Source organism: Oncorhynchus mykiss, chromosome 30, assembly GCF_013265735.2.
Source record: "Oncorhynchus mykiss isolate Arlee chromosome 30, USDA_OmykA_1.1, whole genome shotgun sequence".
Lineage (NCBI taxonomy): Eukaryota > Metazoa > Chordata > Actinopteri > Salmoniformes > Salmonidae > Oncorhynchus > Oncorhynchus mykiss.
In genome coordinates, this window is record NC_050570.1 from 17574391 (window position 1) to 17599042 (window position 24652).

The 24652-nt window shown below is 41.9% G+C and overlaps 1 protein-coding gene across 2 annotated transcripts in view; it reads right to left on the minus strand.

Annotated features, from left to right (window-relative positions):
• LOC110521446 (RNA polymerase II elongation factor ELL) overlaps positions 1-24652 on the minus strand; it is a 42470-nt gene that overhangs the window by 14619 nt on the left and 3199 nt on the right. For both annotated transcript variants that reach the window (XM_021598990.2, XM_036969273.1), the window contains exons 2-5: positions 11405-11449; positions 6245-6366; positions 5087-5250; positions 3708-3958 (exon numbers count right to left, since the gene is read on the minus strand). In XM_021598990.2, coding sequence (XP_021454665.1) covers positions 3708-3958; positions 5087-5250; positions 6245-6366; positions 11405-11449 — 582 coding nt within the window. The remainder of the gene's footprint in view (positions 1-3707; positions 3959-5086; positions 5251-6244; positions 6367-11404; positions 11450-24652) is intronic.

Sequence of the window (24652 nt, forward strand, 5' to 3'; positions counted from 1 at the left end):
ATTACCAGAGAGGCTGGTCTAACGGAAAAAAAGTGTGAAGCCTTTATTACAGCATAGCAAAGATTAAAAACAGACTCATTTGTGGTTGCCTGAGGCTTGGTGCTCACAGAGCCAGTAGGCTATTAAACACACAAACAAGCAACTGAAGCAGGATCTGTCTTATTTTAGTAGATAAGGATGATTTATAAAGCCAGGCACATTTAACAGTTAGGCTATTGATTAAAGAACTAATTAAGTTGGGGTTTCCTCTCTCCTCACTTTTCTTAGACAATTAAGGCAAGGGCTGTTGTCTCATCTCAATAACTCCGCTGCCGCCTCCGGTGCATTGTTCTCAATACCAATATGCTGGATACCTTTGCTATTATGCACATAGCAACATGGTCTAGGAAAAGGCGCCAATTCAACAGCGCACCGACGTGTTTCAGAATCGCTATCCAACGCGGGAGAAAACATGTTATTTGTTGCACCATTGTTCTTACATATAACCATATAAAATTCAGTAAAACAGAAACGTCCCTTTTTCCCATGCTTATTCAATGACCCATAAACAATTAACATGCACCTGTGGAACGGTCGTTAAGACACTAACAGCTTACAGACAGACAGTAGGCAATTAAGGTCACAGTTATGAAAACTTAGGACACTTAAGAGGCCTTTCTACTGACACTGAAGAACACCAAACAAAAGATGCCCAGAGTCCCTGCTCATCTGTGTGAATGTGCCTTAGGCATTCTGCAAGGAGGCATGAGGACTGCAGATGTGGCCAGGGCAATAAATTGCAATGTCCGTACCGCAAGACGCCTAAGACAGCACTACAGGGAGACAGGACGGACAGCTGATCGTCCTCACAGTGGCAGACCACATGTAACAACACCTGCACAGGATCGGTACATCTGAACATCAAACCTGTGGGACAGGTACAGGATGGCAACAACTGCCCGAGTTACACCAGGAACGCACAATCCCTCCATCAGTGCTCAGACTGTCCGCAATAGGCTGAGAGAGGCTAGACTGAGGGCTTGTAGGCCTGTTGTAAGGCAGGGCCTCACCAGACATCATCGGCAACAACCTTGCCTAACCCAACGTCGCTGGACCAGACAGGACTGGCATAAAGTGCTCTACACTGACGAGTCACGGTTTTGTCTCACTAGGGGTGAAGGTCGGATTGCCGTTTAAGACATCCTCCTCCTTCATGTCGTACCCTCCTGCAGGCTCATCCTGACATGACCCTCCAGCATGACAGTGCCACCAGCCATACTGCTCGTTCTGTGCGTGATTTCCTGCAAGACAGGAATGTCAGTGTTCTGCCATGGCCAGAGAAGAGCCCAGATCTCAATCCCACGTCTGGGACCTGAGCACGTCTGGGACCTGTTGGATCAGAGGGTGAGGTCTAGGGCCATTCCCCCCAGAAATGTCCAGGAACTTGCAGGTGCCTTGGTGGAAGAGTGGGGTAACATCTCATAGCAAGAACTGGCAAATCTGGTGCAGTCCATGAGGAGGAGATGCACTGCAGTACTTAATGCAGCTGGTGGCCACACCAGATACTGACCGATACTTTTAATTTTGACCCCCCCCCCCCTTTGTTCACGGACACATTATTCCATTTGTTAGTCACGTCTGTGGACTTTGTCAGTTTATGTCTCAGTTGTTGAATCTTGTTATGTTCATACAAATAGCAGGTGACAGTGAGAGGACGTTTCTTTTTAGCTGAGTTTACCATTTCAGTAGCACATGTCTTAGTGATGGACTGTGCCATCCCCACAGCCTCCACAATGGATCAGTCCACTCAGACAGGTGCCAATCAGACAGGTTTCTTGTACACAATGATCACCATTTTTTTGCAACTTGCTCAACTAAAGAAATCTCGGTCGACCAACAGCCTATCGACCAAACCGGGTCAGCCCTAATTTTAACAGCGGCCAAGTAGACGACTGTGTCTTTGATAATGTAGGCCTACCAGAGTGGCCTACCATAAAAAACAATGCAGAAAATCCATCCCACAACATTTTAACATGGAAGTTGCTGTTCTATCCTTCAGCCTACATTATCAGCCAATGTGTAGTGTTCAATGAAGGCCTACATTCAATGAGACTTTTGAAAAAACATGCAGGGTTTGACATGAACCTGTCTATCCACTTGTCCTTCAGACAAGGTGGTGACTGAAAATGTTGTATTGTGTTTGATGCAAGAAACCACAATCAAATAAAATGCATTAATCATATACCATCATCACTATAGAGTATATGACAAATGTACGCTACTCTGCGTATTGGCTACTTAGTTTATTCAAGCCTGTCTAGAAATACAACAATACCCCTTTAATAAGACATAAAAAAGCTCTTGACTCACTTTTCAAAGAAGTCTAGGAATGTACACGTTTTGTGCTCTTGTAGGAAGCAACCACTCCCCCATTGTGACCAGAAATGAGCTATAACTGGAATAATAACTCATCAACTAGCAAAAAATACGAACATATGGCTACATGGAGCCTTAGTTTTAATCTAAAAAAAAGTGCATCTATTCCTGACCGCTTGTGCCTGTCAATGCAATAGAATCCAACTCCGACACACTGCAAAATCTCCTGCATTGTTAGTTTTGCATTAAGATTGGATGATATTTGGGTAGAACACTATGATATGTTACTCCAGAGATCGCAATATCATCGTTTTACTACGTTAACAGGGACAAGTGAAGTTCAATCTCATGCTTCTCTGCTCGGGCTGGAATTTCTTCTGTGCGGCAGAATCGAGGGCTCTGCACGCAGGAACATTGTTTAGGAACATGCGGATGGATGCCTTGGAGCAGGTGCGAAGGCTGTTAGATTGTCTGGCTGGCTTTAGGACCATGGAGAGTGCAGCTGCATTGACTGAAAACTTTATAGTGCGAGGTTGAAGATGGATAGCTAACTGCTGTTTGACTTGACAGGAAACTAAACAATTGTTTTTAATCCCAGCGCTCAGCTAGTGTGAAGCAGCTAATTGCTATGTGGCATGCGTCTGTCCTAAAATGTTATGCATCCCTTATCGACTGAGTTGAATGAAGCTACAGCAGCCAAGTTGATAATGTCTGGAATAATTATTGCTGTTCTCGAAATCACATTTTAAAGCTGAAATCCCTAGTTGCTACATCCATTTATTTTAAGTATAAATAAATTACAGATACACCTCTTGATTCTTGATGAATATGAGCTTAGTTCAACTGTCGTATCCCATCAGAAGCCAAAATATAAGATTATTTTACGACAATGTTTATAAACAATGTAAATGTAAAAACACTGTATAGCCTCAAAACATGGTTAAAACTATCATTTTGATTTCATGAAAGGTAATTCCTTGCATCCATAGCGCTATCTATGAATTTGAATGGTTACATTTCTTCAGGCCCATCAATCAGATTTTTAGCAAAGCCCATTTTTTATTGTTTCAATTGCGGTGACTAGCTTTAAAATTGCATAGAAATGCAGCCTTTACAACATTTCTTGGAGGGGGGAAGGGGGGAAGAAACCACTGAACTAACTTTTATATTTTCCCTATGTTAATTTTCAAATGAATTTATTTTAATAAATTAGGGCAGATACAAATTAACACAATGCATCAATTTTCAAAGCTATTTGTGATACCCCAAGAACCCATGACTGGTTTTTGGTCCCCCCCATTAAAAAAATGTCTAGAAAGCCCCTGCCTATGAGTCTGACTGACTTGACTAACCTGTTGCAGGAGGCTGTCAAGAGAGTCTTTGTCGAAGGGCAAGAGGCCGTCCTTCTGCAGGCGCAGGATGAGCTCCGGCTTCCTATAGGGCTTGAGGGCCAGCAGGTGGGTGAGGCGCTCCCTCAGGGGCCTCTGCTGCGCCGTGCTCTTTTTCCCCGTGCTGCTGGAGATTATGACAGGCCGCGACGTCCGCCGCGACGGAGCGATGTCAGACAGGCCAGGCGCTGGTTTCCGGATCTGCACCTTCTTACCTGAGAAAAGCAACATTGTTGTTGAGCCTTTGTGACATCTAATCATGAGAGGTTGGGATTGTTATGAGAAGTTCTAGGGTTATCTGAAGTTCTCTTCAACAGAGAAAAGAAAACACTCCTATCAGGGTGAACTTTATGAGAGAACCTACGTTGTCTAGAAAGTTACCACAGTACAATTAGTTGAACAAGCTGCTTCCTGGCAAAACAGCCACATTAATCAGACATCTGTGAACCTGTGATGGTGTTTGTGGTGACTGGGCAGTTAGTTGGTTCGTTTGAGTCAGAGACGTGAAGCTCTGAGCACCTAACCATCCGGCCAGCCCATTGGGCCCCACACAGGGATCCATGAGCATGCAATTATCCCTACGCTGTGAGCTCAGCCATTTTCACCAGAATTAAGGTCATACGGAGATAGTGTGACTAAGGCACAGCTTGGGACTCAAAATAAATTAAACCACACCGTTTCTGACTTCCTCTCCAACAAGTCAATTACAGCGTATTCTAGAAGCTTAAAAAAAAATGCATAACAGAGATTATGGTGTTTCGGTTCTAGGTACACTTCTACTTCGTTTCTGTTCAGGGCTACTATGGTCTTTACTGAAGTGCAGCAGAAACAGTTTCAGTATGCAGCTCTCCTGAGACTAGTAAAAAGCCCACAGTCTGATGTTCACTTGAAGCAGCCATGCATGTCTCTGTGTGTGCGCGTGTGTTTTCAGTGTGGAAATACAATCTCTAGACTGGAGGCAGCTAGGATAGGAGGCTAAAACTGCCACTGGACAGGGCATCACTAGGAGGACGAAGAGCTGCTTGACTGATGCGGAAATAACACCATATTGAATTATAGCCTAGCTGATGAGCCTGCCACTGCTCTGGCTCACTGTCGCGGGACCCAAACACGCCCTAATATGAGACGGCTCACCATCAGCATTCACCCTGGATTTGAACCGACATGAGGGAAAGTGTCACAAAACAAAAACAGGAATGTAAAACCTCTTTCTAATACAGTATGCATACAGTATACATACATCCCTGACAGGGCTACAGGCCTTTTAAATTAGTAGCCTGTGTTCTGTTTGACTGAGGGCCTTACCACAGCTGAGTGTAAAGCGTAATGTCGAAGGGCCTTACCCACGTATCTCCCCCCAGGCTTGATGACGATCGCACCCCTGCTGCGGGTCTCCTCCTCTGCCTGAGCCATGCTTTGCCTGGCCTTCTGATAGGAGTCGTCTGTGGCACACACAGTGATCTTGTCCTGGATCCCACCCAGGCAGTCCAGCTGAATGCTCCCTTCACTGGGACAACAGAGGACAGGGTTACACAGAAACAAAGCCCTAGAGGTCAACTCACTCCCACGCTTGGGGAGATTCTCTTAGCTTCCCTACAAAAACCAAATGGCATTAGCTTACAGTTTGAGGAACATGTAACGAAAACAGAAACTAAATCAGTGCTTTTATTGCTACATTTTTTTTATTTTTTAATGTAACAATTTAGCCTTTCTTTATGCTGCCCAACGCACCTTGCTGTGCTAATATTCATGACATACCACTGCCTTGAGTGCACCATCATTTGATTGTCTATTCAACTGTGGATTCCCACATTATCAAACCAATGTTGCATCAAATCCTATTCTTTCCTGGTTTTCCCTGCCTTTGATTCCTCCTCACATTGATGACGGTTTGGCAGGGGATACAACGGAATTGGCAGCCCTCAGTGGCTCTGCCCCGGGTTTATGGCGGAATTAGAGGCTCATGAGGATCCAGGTCGATGGGTGAACTCCAGCCGACCCAGTCTCTCATTAGAAATAGTTGAGGACATGGGTGTTAAAAAACTAGACAGTCAGAGCCAGGATTCAGTTCCTCTCCTTCCACCTCAATACGCAGACATCTGGCCCAATTCAATTAATTTGCTCAACATTTGTCTTTGATCAGACTGGGAGGCAAATAGGACAGAAAGCACACATGAGAGCAGATGGCACTCACTCTGCACCAAAGCCTGTGATCAGGAAGTTCTCCTCCAAACATTTATCAGAACTCTCCTAATCCAGTTCATCTCTTGACCATGTTAACAAACTCCTCCGTATGCAAACAAACAGTCACTCAATTTAGCCTGTCCAAATATATTTTTTCAAACCTACTGACATAGTGGAGTCAAGGTAGCTTCATTCCAAAAAAAATTCATTTGAAATAAACTGTGTTTGCATGCATCAATGCTTATTATGCATGTATATGAGTGATGAATGTCTCATATGTCAAAGAGGATGAGGCCAGTGCCTCTGTGCTCACTCACCTGGTGATGTACTGCTGAATGCAGTCGAAACTTCCCTGTGGGTTGTCTCTACCAACATTGGACAAGTAGAAAGTAAACGTCCGCAGCTCATTTGGATTTTCCGACCGTGGTATTGAAATTTTCTGTGGACGGAGGAGAAAATTAAAAATCAACGGCCGACATTCTTCACGAGAGTGCATTTAAATTAACAATATAGGAAAGGTCATCCATAATATGTTCCATCCAATACATCCAGCAGCTGATGTCACAGATTTAGAGAACAAAAAAGTCTTTGCTGAACGTCTCACTCAACCCAACTGTGTCAGTAGGGCGTTTGGGCCACCGAAATCCCGAACAGCTTAAATGCGCCTTGGGATAGATTCTACAAGTGTTTGGAACTATTTTGGAAGGATGCAACACCATTCTGCCACAATAAATACCATCATTTGGTGTTTTGTTTATGGTGGAAAACACTGTTTCAGGCACCGCTCCAGAATTGTTGAGATCTGTTGAGATCTGATGGCCGACACACACACCCTTTGGGAGCCCTCTTTCAAAGACACGGAGATCTCTTCTTCTAGCCATGGTAGCCCAAATAATGGGCAACTGAGAATTTTTATACATGAAGCATGATAGGATGTTAATTAACTCAGGAACCACATCTGTGTGGAAGCGCCTGCTTTCAATATACTCAGTATCCCTCAATTACTCAAGTGTTTCCTTTATTTTGGCAGTTAACTGTATGTGTACTGTAAAAACAAATGTACAGTATAGGTAGGTGTCGATCAGGCTTGCATGGTGGCGATGTGGGAGGATGATGAGTAACAGGGTGAGGCTTGAGGCTAAAAGATGGGAATGCATAGCTGAGCTAGGCTAGTCTACAAGTCCCCACTGATCTGTGACATTCTGCTTGTTTAACTGGTAATGTAAGTAAATGTAACAAGCAGTAAATCGTTACACATAGGTATTTCTGAAGTAGTCAAGCCTGCTTAGCCATAATTGCTCTACTACTCCCACGTTACAGGTGTAGCTTCTAGGCAAACTTGGGAATGAGTGAAATTACCACCTAGACTACTGCCCAGCGCGGAGGCCTCTTAATCACAGGGTTCGTAGCTGGCCCACACATCTGAGGGAAAATAATTAGCCAAACACTGGGCTGCTTTTAAGAGACCCATGTGATGCAGATGTTGGGTTTTCTTGTAAAACGGATCCCGATTCCAGTATCACTATAGACAGGTGATGGTTGAGCTGTCAGAGTTCCGTTTTCAGTGAAACACCCTGTAATCTTCTTCAAACAACAGTGAGTAGGTTAAACTGGTAGTGAGAGTTTGGAGAAATGAAGACCGATTTTAAAGCCATATGCCTCTCTCCTACAATGGAAAACAAATTCTAGAATTTGGGCCTGGACTCCCATGAGGATTTTAGTTTTTTAAACCTACGCCTGCTGGGGTAGAGGGTAGTTGGCTATGTGAGCAAGTCTGACTTGTCTAACAGGAGTGGAGCTCCAGGCTTGAGAGAAGAACAGAGTGTTGGCTGGGGTAGAGCGAGGCATGGCAGGGGAGAGGGTGGTGTTGTTGGGAGTTCTGGCAGGCTTGCTGAGCAGGATGACCCCTGGCTTGGTCTGTTGGCTTCCTGCAGTGTTGGAGAGCTGTGACCCACTGCTCCTCTAACACACTGGGGCTGATATACTCAAAGACCGCTATCTCGGTCTCTCTCCCTCTCTCGCTAGCAGCCCAACTCGGTTTACCCAAGGTCCTAACACGTGTGGAGCCTGCAGGTGGCCAACTATAAATAAACACTGGGCTCTCGGTTATGTGAGACGCTCAGCCTCAGCTCCAGTACAAACCTGCCTTTTATGCTCCACATGAAGAGATCTAGCCTTTCACAGTGTGGAGTTATCAACCCATTGCTTTGTGTGTTTATAAGAAACTCTGAAAGGGATTAGACCCATTATTGTAATGTCCAATTGAGGTAGCCTGGATATTGCAAGAAGAAAACAAACAGGACAATGATCATGCTTCCTCATTCAAACGTTCAGCTGAATATGATCCAATTCACCATTTCCTGATCATGCTTCCTCATTCAAACATTTCAATGAATATGATCAATTCACCACCTCCTGATCATGCTTCCTCGTTCAAACGTTCCACTGAATATTATCAATTCACCACCTCCTGATCATGCTTTCTCATTCAAACGTTTCAATGAATATGATCAATTCACCACCTCCTGATCATGCTTCCTCATTCAAACGTTCTACTGAATATGATCGATTCACCACTTCCTGATCATGCTTCCTCATTCAAACGTTTCAATGAATATGATCAATTCACCACCTCCTGATCATGCTTCCTCATTCAAACGTTTCAATGAATATGATCAATTCACCACCTCCTGATCATGCTTCCTCATTCAAACGTTTCAATGAATATGATCAATTCACCACCTCCTGATCATGCTTCCTCATTCAAACGTTTCAATGAATATGATCAATTCACCACCTCCTGATCATGCTTCCTCATTCAAACGTTTCAATGAATATGATCAATTCACCACCTCCTGATCATGCTTCCTCATTCAAACATTCTACTGAATATGATCGATTCACCACTTCCTGATCATGATTCCTCATTTAAACGTTCTGCTGAATATCAATTCACCACTTCCTGATAACTGAGGTGACTGCAGATGTGCACACCAGACACCCCTCTCATCAGTAAGACTATGTCAATCTCACACACACACACACACAATTTACAAGGGTAGTGAGTGTATATGTATAACCTGTGATGATTAAGAGGCAGTGGGACTCACTGGAAGGCAAAGGAGGGGTGAGTCAGTCTGACACAGTACAGGATTACAGAGTCGGGCCCCAGCTGTGAATGTGGGCTGATTGAGGCTCCACGCAACAGATGCCCTGAACCCACTGCAGGCAGGCCGGGGCCAACCAACCAACAGTAATGCTGCAGCAATGGGCTACTGCTTGAGCCTACTGGCAGTTATCTATGGACACTGGAACTTCACATAGACGTTACAGTCAGGTGGTGAATTACTACCCTCTCAAAAATACTTTATCAACATGAAAACCAGCGAGCCTCAAACCCACACTACAACCAGACAGGTCGGAAGCTGCCTTCTCTCAGAGGAAATGCCAAGCCAAAAGGATGCATTTTATTACCAAAACCTGCACTCAAATGAGAAACAGGGAGCATGGAGAGGGGTAGTCCATCCTCAACAAAAAGCTGAATGAACAGCACACTCCAGCGCACCCTCTCCACCAGACAGACACGGTCACCCACCCTACCCCCTCTTCCATCTGAAAAGCAAATGGATTTTAACAACTATTTCCAACCCCCTTTTCTCTCTGCCTCCAGCTCCCCTCATCTTTTGCACAGTCCTGCAAACAAAGCCTCTTTTCAGGCCAGGGACACTGGAGAGGACTGGCCCTTCACAGCAGCTCCTCCTTAGCGCTGTAATTAATGAAACAGCTGAGGGAGAGGCCGTGCAAAGCAGGGGGCATTCATCGCTGACACAAGCCTGTCCTCCTCGCCAAATACAGCCAGACATACAGCCTGAGGAACACTGACACACTGTCGTCCACCCACACAGGATGTTTACCATCCTTGGCCTGTTTACCTTTCCTGACTATTCTATGAGCTGGTTCTATTATGCCACCTTGACCCTGGAAGTGACTGAATGAAAGCTCTGCCAATATGAATGAATGTAAATGCTATGGTCACACTGAGCAGCCAACACATCATTTAGCAGCAAACCCCCTCACTCCCCCGCTCTCATTAGCATTCCAGTGAACTAATAGAACAGGTTCCTATCCGGCCCAGCCATGATTCAGCCATTAAACACATGCATAATTCAGCACTTCAAACACCCAGTAAAAACACCATATTTTCTAACCATCTGATCTCTCAAGTTGATGGGAGCAATTACTGATACCTCCCGCTCCCACTAGAAGCATGAATTGGAGGGGGGGGGGGGGGGGGAGACAGGCATCTGATGAAGATTTAAACTACCATATGAAAACGCAGACACTTTAAACACCCTCCAGCTTTATCAAATATTAGACTGAGGGTTTCAAGTTTTAATGTCATGTGTACAAGTACATGCCTTTATTGCAAGCGCTAAACCCAACAATGCAGAAATCAATATTAATGTAGTACTAAAAATAACATACGGTAGAACAAAAACACAAAAATAAGAAAACAGGGAATAAGCTATATATAGGGTCAGTTCCATTACCATATTTACAAATGGTTAATTAAAAACAAAAACATGGTTGTGCATTGCTTCAAATGAGAGAAAAGACTGTTCAAGACGTTTAAAGCACAATCCAATGGCACTGAAACCTCTCACTTTGTAACCACGTTAGACACTGGATTGCATGTGACCCAACTACCTTCTGTACACAGTACTGTTCAGACAGCTCGCTTAGCTTTAGCTTATCTAGGCCTAAACAGTACTTATTATCCAAACAATGTAAATTCGACACATTAGCAACATCTGTGGCACCGCTCCAGTTTATGTTCTGATGTCTGAAATGAAAACAAATCTAATCTACACCGCCAAACACTTCAGTGTAAATGTCACTAACAAACTGACTCACATTAGTGAGGGCTTGTTTGATGGAGAGATGTTGGACCAGCAGCGTTAAATGTCTGGAATGCATACAGTGCTGCTCATACTGAGAATGACAATGCTCGCCTTGAAGAAAATATATTTTTTCTACGGGCTAATTTGTACAGGCTGATGCTGTCCATAGTAGAAGAGCATGTGATGGGACTTGTCTGGGTAGTGTGTCCAGGCAAGTTCCTTGTCTCTCAGACAGACGTTCTGTCCGTCTGTCCACCATGCGAGGGGAATATCTAGGCCTGCTAGTACAGCCGCTCTCGTCCAGCTCAGTGCAGATGTAATTGTAGCCACGCATGTCGCTGCCAAAATATGACAGGAAATCTAATCCTGCCAGCAGCTCGCAGACAACACAGCTCACTGCAGCTACAGAGGCCGTCTAGTCAGTACTTGGTTATACACACACAGAACACAGTCCCTGAGTTAATGCTTTACCGATAGAAAAATGTAGTATGTGGTGCAAACTCATTTGCAGACAGTGATCACATAATTTTACTGCAAAATATAAAGAGTTGTTATTTATAACTGAAATGCACTTACCCCTTGGTTTCCAGTAAATCGGATCAGAGGTTGTGAAGACAGGTCCTGAGAGAGATAGAGGACAAATAAACAGTCACATTGAAAACTGATCCTACTGAACAAGTGGATTTAAATGGGTCAAACTTCATAGATCCTGCTTGGTGGGCAAAAAAGAGGACCGTTCAGTAAAGCCCATTCAGGAGACAGGCACATTAAACAGTATAAACACTGTGCATTACAATTGAAATCTAACCACATCCAAATGACCACTGGATTACTATGATGAATATTTAACTAGTCTAAACATACAGAAACCAGATAAGTAATCTGGATAATCTAGCTGTCCTTTATGATGGGACTAATCTGTCAAGCAGCGTCACCTTTCACACAGCAGTAACAGGTGAGGAAGTAGTTGTTCTCCCATATGCATACTACTCACAGTGGACCGCTGCTTGCATGGAACATTTAAAAAAAAATCCTGTTTGGATGAGGTAAAAGCCTTCTGTATTTCATATCAAGCACTCAGTTTAGAGTTTTTTCTCGAAATTGACTCGCTGTGCTGCTCCAACTAGCCTCCCTAAAATGTCAAGGCCTTGCCATCACTCAACATATTAAAACAGTCTTTAGAGGGTGACAGGATAGAAATGCAAAGCAGGCAGCAGGCCATCCACGTCAATCAGCTGCGCTCCCTTCCCTGTTTTCATATTTCACCTACATAGGCACACAAAAAACTCACACACAGGCATTTCCTGCAAAACAATCTGTACACAAAAAGAAGCATGCCAGTTGTGCTGCAGTAAAATAAATGTGTGGTGTCCTCATTTGTTTTTCCATCACTCAGACTATTCAGTGCACCGGTAAGCAGTTGGTACACTGCCAGCCAATCAGAATGGTGTTCCTGGTGCTGACAATTTTGTTGTTGATATTTTCCACTGTTAGCAGCCACCAGATGAGGCTCAGATAAATATGGTGAAGTTATGGGGGACAAACATAAAATAAATCTAAACTCCATAGATGTTTGCAAAGCACTTGCATAAAATCAGATGAGCAATGAGCATAGGACTTGCCTGATCAATGTACTCAAGAGCACAGCCAATCATATTCATTTCATAATGACACAGGCAGACTATTCACACAACTGAGTTGTGTGTATAGCCATGTGAATTACTGCACAAAAAGCCTAACACACAAAATGTTTTTGTTGTGACCAAATATTTGTTCTAAGTAAAGTAACTTTGGTAAGTAACAACTTGTACATAAACTTTTATCCATAGCACTGCGGTTCTGGAACGCCATCAGTGTAGTCATCTACAAGCCTTACCGTGTCCGAATGTGTGGAAGAAAAATAAGATGGTTTAAGAACAGGCGCTGAACTCAAAACAAGTTACCCCTTTCACCTAAGGTAAACCTTTAAACCTATTGCACAATGGGGCACACTGCTAAAGAAGCCATGGTCTGCAGTACAGCAGACCACTGGGCACATCAGCATAGAGCTTACTCTATCAAGTCAAGCAGACAAAGCAATAAACACACCACTACTGAACAAACCATTGATTGCATGATAGGAGACTATACAGGAGCAGAACATGATTTACTTGAACAAATCAAAAGTTACTTGTCACATGCGCCGAATAATGCTTACTTACAAGCCCTTAACCAACAATGCCGTTAAGAAAATATTTACTAAATAAACTAAAGTTGAAAATAAAATAGAAAGGCACACAAAACAATGAGGCTATACACAGAGGGTACCAAATCAATGTGCAGGAGTACAGGTTAGTCGAGGTAATGTCTACATGTAGGTAGGGGAAAATTGACTATGCATAGATAATTAAACAGTGAGTAGCAGCAGTTTAAGGGGGGGGGGGGGGGGGTCAAAGCAAATAGTCTGGGTAGCCATTTGATTAATTGTTGAGCAGTCTTATGGCTTGGGGGTAGAAGCTGTTAAGGAGCCTTTTGGTCCTAGACTTGGCGCTCCAGTACCGCTTGCAGTGTGTGGTAGCAGAAAGAACAGTCTATGACTTGAGAGACAGGTGTCTTGGGACAATTTTTTGGGCTTTCCTCTGGCACCACCTAGTATATAGGTCCTGGATGGCAGGAAGCTTAGCCTGGGCTGTACGCACTACCCTCTGTAGCGCCTTACAGGATGCCAAGCAATTGCTGGCTAGTCTAGGAGACTAAGCACAACATGTTTTCCACTAATCATAGCCAAGCTTCAAGGAGGAACATGCCTGACAACTCTGACAAGCAATTGAGGAAGTCCCTCTGGTTTCCTTCCTCATTGACACTTCTGGAGATCACATGTGAACCAGGAAGAGGCTAGCCTGCCCGGAGCACAGAGGAGCCTTTGGAAAGAGTAGGGTGACGCTGCCATTGAGCAGATGGTGGCACTGCAGAACATCCAACGGCTGACACTGAGCCCACTCACACTGGCAGATGTGAACATGGCACGTTGTGAACCGGGTAGCCCCCTGGTCTGTGGACTTTCCCATTAACCAATGTAAAATACAGGTTGAAGTTCTATACATTTATTTGCGGTCTGAAAGTGTATTCTAATCATGGATGACATTGTAGTTTCCTTACATTTTGCATTATTCCATTACAATGTTAGTTTACCTTTCTTTCCTCTCAAGTTTGTGTGGTTGTGCTCAAATCAAAACATGTAAAAGGAATACATTTCCTACGTCTGAAACGGGCCCTATGTAAGTAAGGTGCCAACTGGCTGAACTCACTTTTTATGATGAATGCAATTGGGCATAAAGAACACAACGCACAATGTATCAAAACCAATTGTGACACGATGATTTGGAGTGGAATACGTGATGCAACATGAGAATTTCACAAGTAATTTCGAATCCCATAGTCATTGAAACATGCATGTCAAATTTCAGACCAACAGAATAGAGATCTTTTCCCAGTACAACCCTGGCCTTTACTGGCTAGTCTAAAACCCAGACCTAGGAACCTGAGCACTAGGTCTGGGGAGGATGTCAGATTCTATAGGACATTTGGAAAGGGGAACAATTTTTATCCAGGGAGGATCTTCTTCACAGACAACTCTACCAACAAACCATGAGTTCGGGTATGCAGGGCTTAAAATAAAGGCGGGAACTGTGCTCATGTTTAGCTAGGGTAACAAGCGAATACAGCAATAAAGTCACAGGTGACACGCCTCTCATTTCCAACTGACGCCGGAACTTCTACAGACATGTAAGCTGGAATATTGGTGCATTGCGGGAGGCAACCAGTCTGTAGAGAGACCATTTCCTGAGATCTAGTTTTACCCAGACCTGTGCTCAATCTGAACCAGCCAGCCATTCAATGGAGCCTGCACGTTCCGTCAACCCCACCACTGCAACGTAAAACAGAGTACCGAATTTAGCTCCCCCTCCCCCCCACTGACATAGTGCAACACTCAGCCTGTTCATTTGAATGGGCTGCTGATATGTCACTATTCTCTGGGACTGGAGCCAAGAATGTTCCACAGAGCTAACCGTAGGACAGAGTGTGGCTCCTGAACGGGCCATGGATGTTCACAAAACTGGAGAACGGCCACCAGCTGGTGTCACGCAAATAAGAGAAACCTCAACGAGTCTAAGCCCAAGATTATTCTGGGGCGTACCTTGGCATGACGAAGATGAAGCTAGAACAGAGAGTTGGGGTAGGGCTGGGCGATAAATATAATTATTTAGACTCATTCAAATATATGCTTCTGCGCGATTCCAAATGACTGTATCCAAGAATCAAGTTTTTATATATATATATATATATATATATATATATATATATATATATATATATATATATATATATATATATATATATATATATATATATATATATCACGCTGAGTGTTTATGACATGTTCTCATGTCTTTTTGGTCTTGTCTCCTTCGCTCCCTCTGTGCACCTTTCCATTTTCCCCAGTGATCTGTATATAATGTCTCCGCCCTAACAATGGGAGTTGTTTTCCCAAAGGCGGGAAGGCAGGCAGCAAGCTTATGTCTAAAATAAGCCCATAGAAACGCATTGGGCTTATTTTGGACACATTTTGGCGAGACACACACACACCCACCAAGCCCGTCCCCATCATTTAAAACAAAGATGAGAGATCACTTCTTCCTCTCTGACAAGTGGTTTCAAGATGCTATTTGCGTTGGAGGTTTGGTCCAACAGAATTGGTCGTATGGACACCGAAACAGACTTTATTTTACAGTAATAGAGCATAGAAAGGCTAACAATACTCTTTTTATGTCTCAACTGCTCAAGTTGCATGCAGACACTACCAAAACAGGATAATCAATGAACATTCATTTTCCAGAATTAAATGCAGTTTTCGCACAGCCACATCCCGCAAGCAGCATTTTAACTGTTTTACTGTCTAGTCTGTTTTATAAATGTGCAATAAGCATAAAACACAATTATATAAAAGGAATTGGCAACTCGTTCCCATTCTGAGAAATAAGGTAGGCCACTTGATTTCAACATCTGAACAAAGTGGACAGGCTAGCATGCTGTTCAAAAAATGTTGGAGACGGACAGAAGGGTGTGTACATAATAATTAAACTTCTGCCTTGTTAGCTAGCAAATAGATCCAAATTGACTAAACATATATATATATATATATATATAAGCTGGCTACTTACTAGCACGTGCATTATGCATGGTTCTGGTCATTTAAAAACATTTGAAAGAGTTTGAAAGCCAGATCAGTGATTACTATAAAAAAGGGTGAACTATTTTGATAAAATAATGAATTGTTAGTGGGTCTTGTGGTTGTGGAAGACTTACAGGCCCTTCAGAAAGTATTCATACCCCTTTCCTAATTCCATATTTTGTTGTGTTACAGCCTGAATTCAAAATTGATTAAATTTATGTTTTTCCTCACCCATCTACAAGCAATCACCAGAATTACAAAGTGAAAATATGTTCTTAGAAATGTTATAAAATTGAAACACACAAATCTTATTTACTTTTTCACATCTGACTCTTTGGCAGCGATTACAACTGTGAGTCTTTCTGGGTAAATCTCTATGAACTTTGCACACCTGGATTGTACAATATTTGCACATTATTATTTTAAATTCTTCAAGTTGATTGTTGATCAATGCTAGACAGCCATTTTCAAGTCTTGCCATAAATTTTCATGCCGATTTAAGTCAAAATTGTAACTAGACCACTCAGGAACATTCAATGTTGTCTTGCTAAACAACTCCAGTGTAGATTTGGCCTTGTGTTTTAGGCTATTGTCCTGTTGAACGGTGAATTTGTCTCGCAGTGTCTGTTGGAAAGCAGACCATCAGGTTTTCCCACAGAATTCTGCCTGTACTTAGCACTATTCCATTTCATTTTATCCTAAAGAACTCTATAGTCCTTGCAGATGACAAGCAAACTCATTACATGATGCAGCCACCACCATGCTTGTTGAATTTGCCCTAAACATGACACGTTGTATTCAGGACAATAAATTAATTTCTTTGCCACATTTGTTGCAGTTTTACTTAAGTGCCTTATTGCAAACAGAATGCATGTTTTAGAATATTTGTATTCTGTACATGCTTCCTTCTCACTCTGTCAATTAGGATAGCATTATAGAGTAACTACAATGTTGATCCATCCTCAGTTCTCCTATTACAGCCATTAAACTAACTGTTTTAAAGTCACGGTGAAATCCCTAAGTGTTTTTCTTCCTCTCCAGCAACTGAGTTAGGAAGGATGCCTGTGTCTTTGGGTGTATTGATACACCATCCAAAGTGCAAAAAATATCACCATGCTGAAAGGGATATACAAATCTCAATTTTACCCATCTACCAATAGGTGCCCTTCTTTGCGTGGCATTGAAAAACCTCCCTGGAATTTGTTTGCAATTCACTGCTCGAATTATGGACCTTACGGGTAATTGTATATGTGGGGAACAGGGATGCGGTAGCTATTGAAAAATAAAATGTTAAAACACTTGTTGCACAACCTGTGACGAACAAATGTTTACTTCTGAACTTATTTAGGCTTGCATAAAGGGGTTTAATACTTAGACTCTAGACAGCTTTTCATTTTTTATTCATTTGTAAAAAAATAAAAACATAATTCCACTGTGAGGCCATTGGGTTATTGTGTGGAGGCCATTGACAACATCTCAATTCAATCCGTTTTAAATTGAGGCTGTAACATAACATGTGGAAAACGTCAAGGGGTGTGAATATTTTCTGAAAGCATTGTACTGTATATTTAGCCTAGGTATAATTTCACAGGACCTGAATTAAGATTATTCCTGACTGAAAAGCAGTGCATTTTTACCTTTGATTGTACAACAAAGCATAGAGAATACAGATATCATAAATACATTCATTTGAAGGGAAAAAATGTACATATGATTTTTAGGCTATAATCACCCAGCCCTAAATTGAGGGATGGTGATCCTTCAACATTCAACTGTTGTTGGCAATTTAATGGGTGATTTGGACACTGGGAAGTTCTTGACGTGCAGATTAGTTGGCAAAGTGTCAGCTGATCTGCATGCAAAGAGATAAGGCAGATTACATGCACAGACCGTGCCAAAGTAAAAGGCACAGCACAATGTTTTCACCAGTGCTTTCCCCTTTTAAAGTTAGGCCTCTAGTTGGATTAGAGTCCTGCAATAGAATAGGGAGTTCTAATCCCCATCCACAGGACCTGCCGGTAACCAGACTATCCAAGGACTAAAATGTCACAGGGTCATTAGGAGACCTAGTCCTAAAACACTGCAGGTGGCAAATTTTCACTGTGCATTTTGTACCAAATCAACATGCCTGTAGATAATCTCAACAGTGCAGTGATGAGACTTCCCTCACCTCTCCGGTTCAAGTTTTAAATTGAATGTAGCATCAATGCTCACAAAAATCAATCATTGCGTCAAAGGAGTCCATATTGGCACAGATCTTTGAGATAAAAATGTATTGTTTTTAAACAGAAATCAAGTTATATAACTGCTAAATGTATTAAAACAACATTAAAACAGCTAAAATTATGATTGACTGCATAAGAGGCTGTCTCCACATGTAAATGTGTTTTAGAAATATCACAGTGGCATAGCACCAAAGTTCCAATCATTGGGAAGATCTGTGTAACACTAAACACACTCAGGTAGTTTACAACAGCTGTCTGCAGAGGAATTGATAAAAAATTCCATAAATAAAAAGTTGCAACGTGAAGGTGAGAATTTCTATAAAGCTTCTACAATCATCTTAAATTGGAACTTGATGTAATCTACATATTCTTTAAATAACTTTGCGAAATCACCCAATGACACCAAAACACAACAGTTGGGAGTTCCAGTTGTAGGTAGGAGCGAGGGAAAACTATTCAGCATGTGACAAAGCACCAGCCAACTCAAACTTCAAATATCAGCGCATGTCAAATCAAATGACCATACAAATATGTGACATTAACTAAACCTGTGACACGAGTGTAAGAACAGACGCTGTTATGAGGATAACCCTGAACTTTCCAGGACTCCTCTATGAGGGGGCCAGTGGAACGGAGCAGCTCCCCACGTTGGCCCAGGGCCTGGGACATGGTGCTAAGATCCACCAACCGCTCATTTCCACACACAGTGATGGCACCGGATCAGCACTCAGCAGGACAGGACATCATCTGGGGCAGCTCCCAACGCTTGACTACTGGGAAATTCACAGCGCAATGACTAGACACATGAGACCTAGCAAGAATGCAGGTCAGCTCTGTACACAGTGATACCAGACCATCCAGTGTGACTAGCCCACGGGACTGAGGGCCACACCATCCATGACATTTTGGAGTCATATTTGGCTGTGGTTATGATCTCGCTAGCTAGTGCCCCATTTGTTCTGTTCAAACTGGGGAGTCAGCATTACATAAATATCCATGGCACCAGGGGCCTCAAATATAACCGCTGCGTACATTTTACACTAAATATCTGAGCAATTTTAGAAAAGACTGCGCACATACAAAAATAGATATATAAAATTGCTGCACGCCATATATACACATATTTCCCATTATAAATCAGACCCATCCTGAAATTGTGTGCGTGAACGAGCATTAAAACTCAGCCTGAAAAATGCCCTTATATGCTGTATACTTTGGAAGAATTGAAATTAGGCAAAGGATATTTAAGGAAATACCAAGGAATAACTTGATTAAATATCTCTGGAGGTGTTGAGAGAATGTTTTATTTTACTTATTCAGTGACATTTGCTGTATTTGACTGTTTCTGAAAGAACAATCTATTGCAAATTGTGATCATTTCAATTCACTAATGTTTTGCGTTTACTTTTTCTAAATATGCTGCACTGCCCACATTTCCTAGCATGTCTACTCAAAAAAAAAAATGTTTTAATTACAGTAGGCTTACTTAGTGGTTCATAGCGCAAAATACTTGTTCAACACACACAAAAAGCTTAATTCTCTGAAATTATGTGCACAAATTTGTTTACATCCATGTTAGTGAGCATTTCTCCTTTTCCAAGATAATCCATCCACCTGACAGGTGTGGAATATCAAGAAGCTGATTAAACAGTATGTTCATTATACAGGTGCACCTTGTGCTGGGGACAATAAAAGGCCACTAAAATGTGAAGTTGTCGCAACAATGCCACAGATGCCTCAAGTTGAGGGAGTGTGCATTTGGCATGCTGACTGTAGGAATGTCCACCATAGCTGTTGCCAGAGAAGCGAATGTAAATTTCTCTACCATAAGCCGTCTCCAACGTCGTTTTAGAGAATGTGGCAATACAGCCAACCGGCCTCACAACCGCAGACCACATGTAACCATGCCAGCCTAGGACCTCCACATCCGGCTTCTTCGCCTACGGGATCGTCTGAGACCAGCCACCTGGACAGCTGGTGAAACTGTGGGTTTGCACAACCCAAGAATTTCTAACCAAACTGTCAGAAACCAAGATAATCTGCATGCCCGTTGTCCTCACCGGGACCTGACTGTGGTTCGAAAATATTCACCTTCTATGGCCACTGGTACGCTGGAGAAGTGTGCTCTTCACAGATGAATCCTGGTTTCAACTGTACTGGGCAGATGGCAGACAGCGTGTATGACATCGTGCAGGCGAGCAGTTTTCTGATGTCAACGTTGTGAACAGAGTGCCCCATGGTGGCAGTGGGGTTATGGTATGGGCAGGCATAAGCTTTGGACAACGAACACAATTGCATTTTATCAACAGCAATTTGAATGTACAGAAATACCGTGATGAGATCCTAAGGACCATTGTCATGCCATTCATCTGCTGCCATCACCTCATGTTTCAGCATGATAATGCACGGCCCCATGTCGCAAGGATCTGTACACAATTCCTGGAAGCTGAAAATGTCCCAGTTCTTCCATGGCCTGCATACTCACCAGACATGTCACCCATTGAACATGTTTGGGGTGCTCTGGATCGACGTGCATGACAGCATATTCCAGTTCCCGCCTGTATCCAGCAACTTCTCACAGCATTGAAGATGAGCAAGACAACATTCCGCAGGCCACAATCAACAGCCTGATCAACTCCATGCAAAGGTGATGTGCTGCATGAGGCAAATGGTGGTCACACCAGACACTGGTTTTCTGATCCACGAACAAACCTTTATTTTTTTGTAAGTATCCGTCCTCCCATTCATGTGAAACCCATAGGTTAGGGCCTAATTAATGTATTTAAATTGACTGATATAAAACTGCAACTCAGTAAACTCTTGAAATTGTAGAATTTATATTTTTGTTCAGTGTAATAGCATACAACAGACCCAGTTAAATGAGAGATGAGTATGGTAATTTCTTGCAAGTTAAACGGTCATCGGGAATATGAACCCATTATGACAAGAAAAAGCAGTGAGGAATTAGTGTAATGTTATGAAAATATGTATTATGTTTATTCATAAAACATTGTTTGTTTACTTGCGATATTAGAAATGACAGTAGGCTATTCAGAGACATATACAGTAGCCTAAAACACAAATGGAAAAGGTATATAGTCTGTTCTACCGTTAAACTGTGCTCAGGATCAGATAGATCAAAATACTTAAAATTGTTTATATTTAGTGTAAAGTGATGGCACTTTGTAGGCCTATATGTTACTTCAGAAGTATGAAACCATCAGTCAGAAAAGATGAGGAATTTATTCTGAAATGATAATGGAAATTAAATAGATGCCCATTTCTAACTATTTTAGAATGCAAAAATGCCCCAAAATCTTAGCGCTTCTCACTAACAGCAAATGTTTGCATCTTATTATATTTCCCCGTTTTTTGTTATGAATAAGCGTGTGGTCATATCCCCCATTTTCTCAAAATACTAAGCTACTTGCAATGCAATACTTCAACCAATAGAAACGGTGCATACACATGGTCTACAGTTAATGCGAAGCACATTCTCACGTCAACTTTTGCGTGACAATTGGCGCACATGTTTTAGGGTATATTTTGTACGTACGCACTGGAGACCTGCACAAAACCTGTACCAGTCGCTGTTACTTAAACCTACCTTGAAGAGTCACAGAGCACATGAAACAAACTTCCAATGTGCGTTCTTTGTCAATTAAGCAAATTACATTTAAGTTTCAGATAACAATATATGGGATACAGTTACAAAATTGGTTTCATCCAAAGCGTGGGAATTTTTGTTGTAAAAACAGCAACAAGATGTAAAAATATACATTTAATTTAGTCTTACTTCATGGGATGATTGAGCAATTGGGTGGAAATTGTGTATTCCATTCTTATAAAAGACACATTGCCAGTGACAGAATTGAAGGCTTTCACCAGGAGAGGTAACAAAAGCTCATACTAAGTGGGATAGAGGACAGCTCTCATTTAAGCTCAAACAGTTCCTTGTCTCTGGTGTCAAGGTGAATTTTTTTTTGCCCAGAGCACTAATGTCACTCCTTGTGCCCGTCAGCAAACTAAAAGGCTTTAGCCTAGACGGAAATGCTCCACAAAGACGAGGCTAGTTTGTGAAGGAACTTATATCAAATATCTCTGGAAGCCTACTAGCAAGACTGGATCACTTGTGAGAAACACAAAATGTTCATGTTGTATTCTGAGTAACTTAATGGGTAAAAGTTTTGGCTAAGCTTTAATGAAAAACTCATTTGAAATTAGAAACACTTCTGTTCACCCTTGTATTATATATTGAGCTAAATTCTCTACACATACCAGGGGCCTGAGGGTTGATGTACTGTGTAAGGAATATAATGTAAAAATTCACTGCCTGCACAGAATCCAAGAATAACCTGGCCATTACCTAACCCACTGACACCAAAAGGCATTGGGCCAAAACATTAGTGTCAATCATACCACAGAGGGACACCAAGTTCAACTCTTTAAATCCATTTAGCTGAAATAGCACATTTTAGGAGCCATTTTAGCTGCCAATTTTAGGTGCCATCTTAAAGGTTCTGGCATGATTTGATACAATGACTGCTTTTCTATAAAAAGGTAACTGCTGAAGTAACTTGAGGCATCTGGCAGCAAAATATACTTAAACAGAAACAGGCAGCCAGTTAAATAAACACTGCCTATCAACAGAAGACTGTACAGTAATAGGATGTTCTGAAAAGGTATTGGACCGGTATTCAATTCTTTACATCAGGCTAGTCTGACAATAGGGGAAATCTAGGCCAGAGAATTACTGATTCCTCATAAGAAAATGGTCGTGTTACAACACTTTGCACAACATTAATTATTTTCTGGATCAAAAAGGGGTTTAGGTGGTGGGCCTGGCAGGTGGCACGATCAGCACATCTACATTTTACAGGACCCATTTATGGCTGCGTAAAGGATTTTGTTCATTTTTAAAGACAATTTTCTAAGATTCTACATACTCTGCCAAGGAGCTGAGATAAAATTGTATAGTTTTAAAGCTAGTTTCCTGACATCCTATGAATTTTGCCATAGCTAATGCGGTGTGCTTTTGCTCAAACAATCAAATGAATACTGTTTAAGTCAGTGTTTTTGGAATTTTCAATTCTCCCTGTCTAGCTTTTACTGTAGTAATGTTTAGTTCTCAAAGATATTATAGGTCCATTGTCATTTACACATACTTTCTAGTTTAAGAGGTTAACGTTTACACAAAGCATTTTTATATCACGAAAATGTAATTTCCAATTGTATTTATAATAATTTCTGGACTTTTTTTCCTCTTCCTTTTTCAGATTGCCTAGGGACCAGCCCAAAGATAGATAGATAGATGGATAGATGGATGGATATATAGTAATTTTCAACTGAAGGCACATTATTTCCTCATGTGTGTCAGTCTCCAGGCTGAGAATCCCCAGGATGGAGCTCCAGTTCACTCTGTCCTTCTGATCAGATGTGCAAACAGAGCAACGGGTTGACATTGGCACTGCTCACGTCAGACATGGATAACAGTCTGTCTGCCATGCTACCTGAGGAATATTGCACAATGCACTTACAAAGCACAATGCTCTAAAGGCTGTATATTATAATACCATTCTCTGAGTAGGACTTGACCTAGACAAAGAATGAATGAATCACTGGATGGTGAAAAAGGACATGGTGTTAAAACAAAACTTTTTATATGCCATATGTTAGGGGGTTCACTCACTGCTCTAGAATGTAGAGAAAAACAGCGCAATTCAAGGGGGTGCTAAGTAATGTCAAAACGTAGTTCTTTGCCAGAATTAATTAGATCGTTCTCTACAATATTGTAACCTTAATGTACTTGACAGTGTTGATTAAATAAGAGCGTTAATTTTCTGTGACAGTTGCTTGTTTTGACCATGCTGCTCTTGGTTGCATCTCCTCCATATTTGGCGTTGGCAGGTGGTACCATTTGAAGGTGCTTCTGTGGGTTGAACCAATCAAAATTAACTTAATACGTCGTCATTTTCATTTCCAGATCCTTGTCTTTCATTGGCTATATTGGCGATCAATCTACATTGAGAGGCCGTTTCTATGGCGATTTAAAGGGCAAGACTCAGAAATACACAATGTCCAAGGTCAGATATTGAAATTCAGTCTTAATATATATTTAAGTCCCCATTCAGTTTTATATTCAGCAGATTTCATTTAGAAAAAGCCCATGTTTTCACTCACGAACCTGTAGCCACTAGTTTGAATGTCTGCTGACAACCAAAGTTATTGCCGTTCTACCGCGAAACAGCGCCACAGAGTTCTATTGAGCAGTGACCACTTTTTGATCATGCCCATGATGACATTCCATTCACTCTAAACATGCTAAATTCTCAGAGTAAATCTGTAACTTTTGAACCATATATGGCAAAGACATGGAGTTTGGATTAT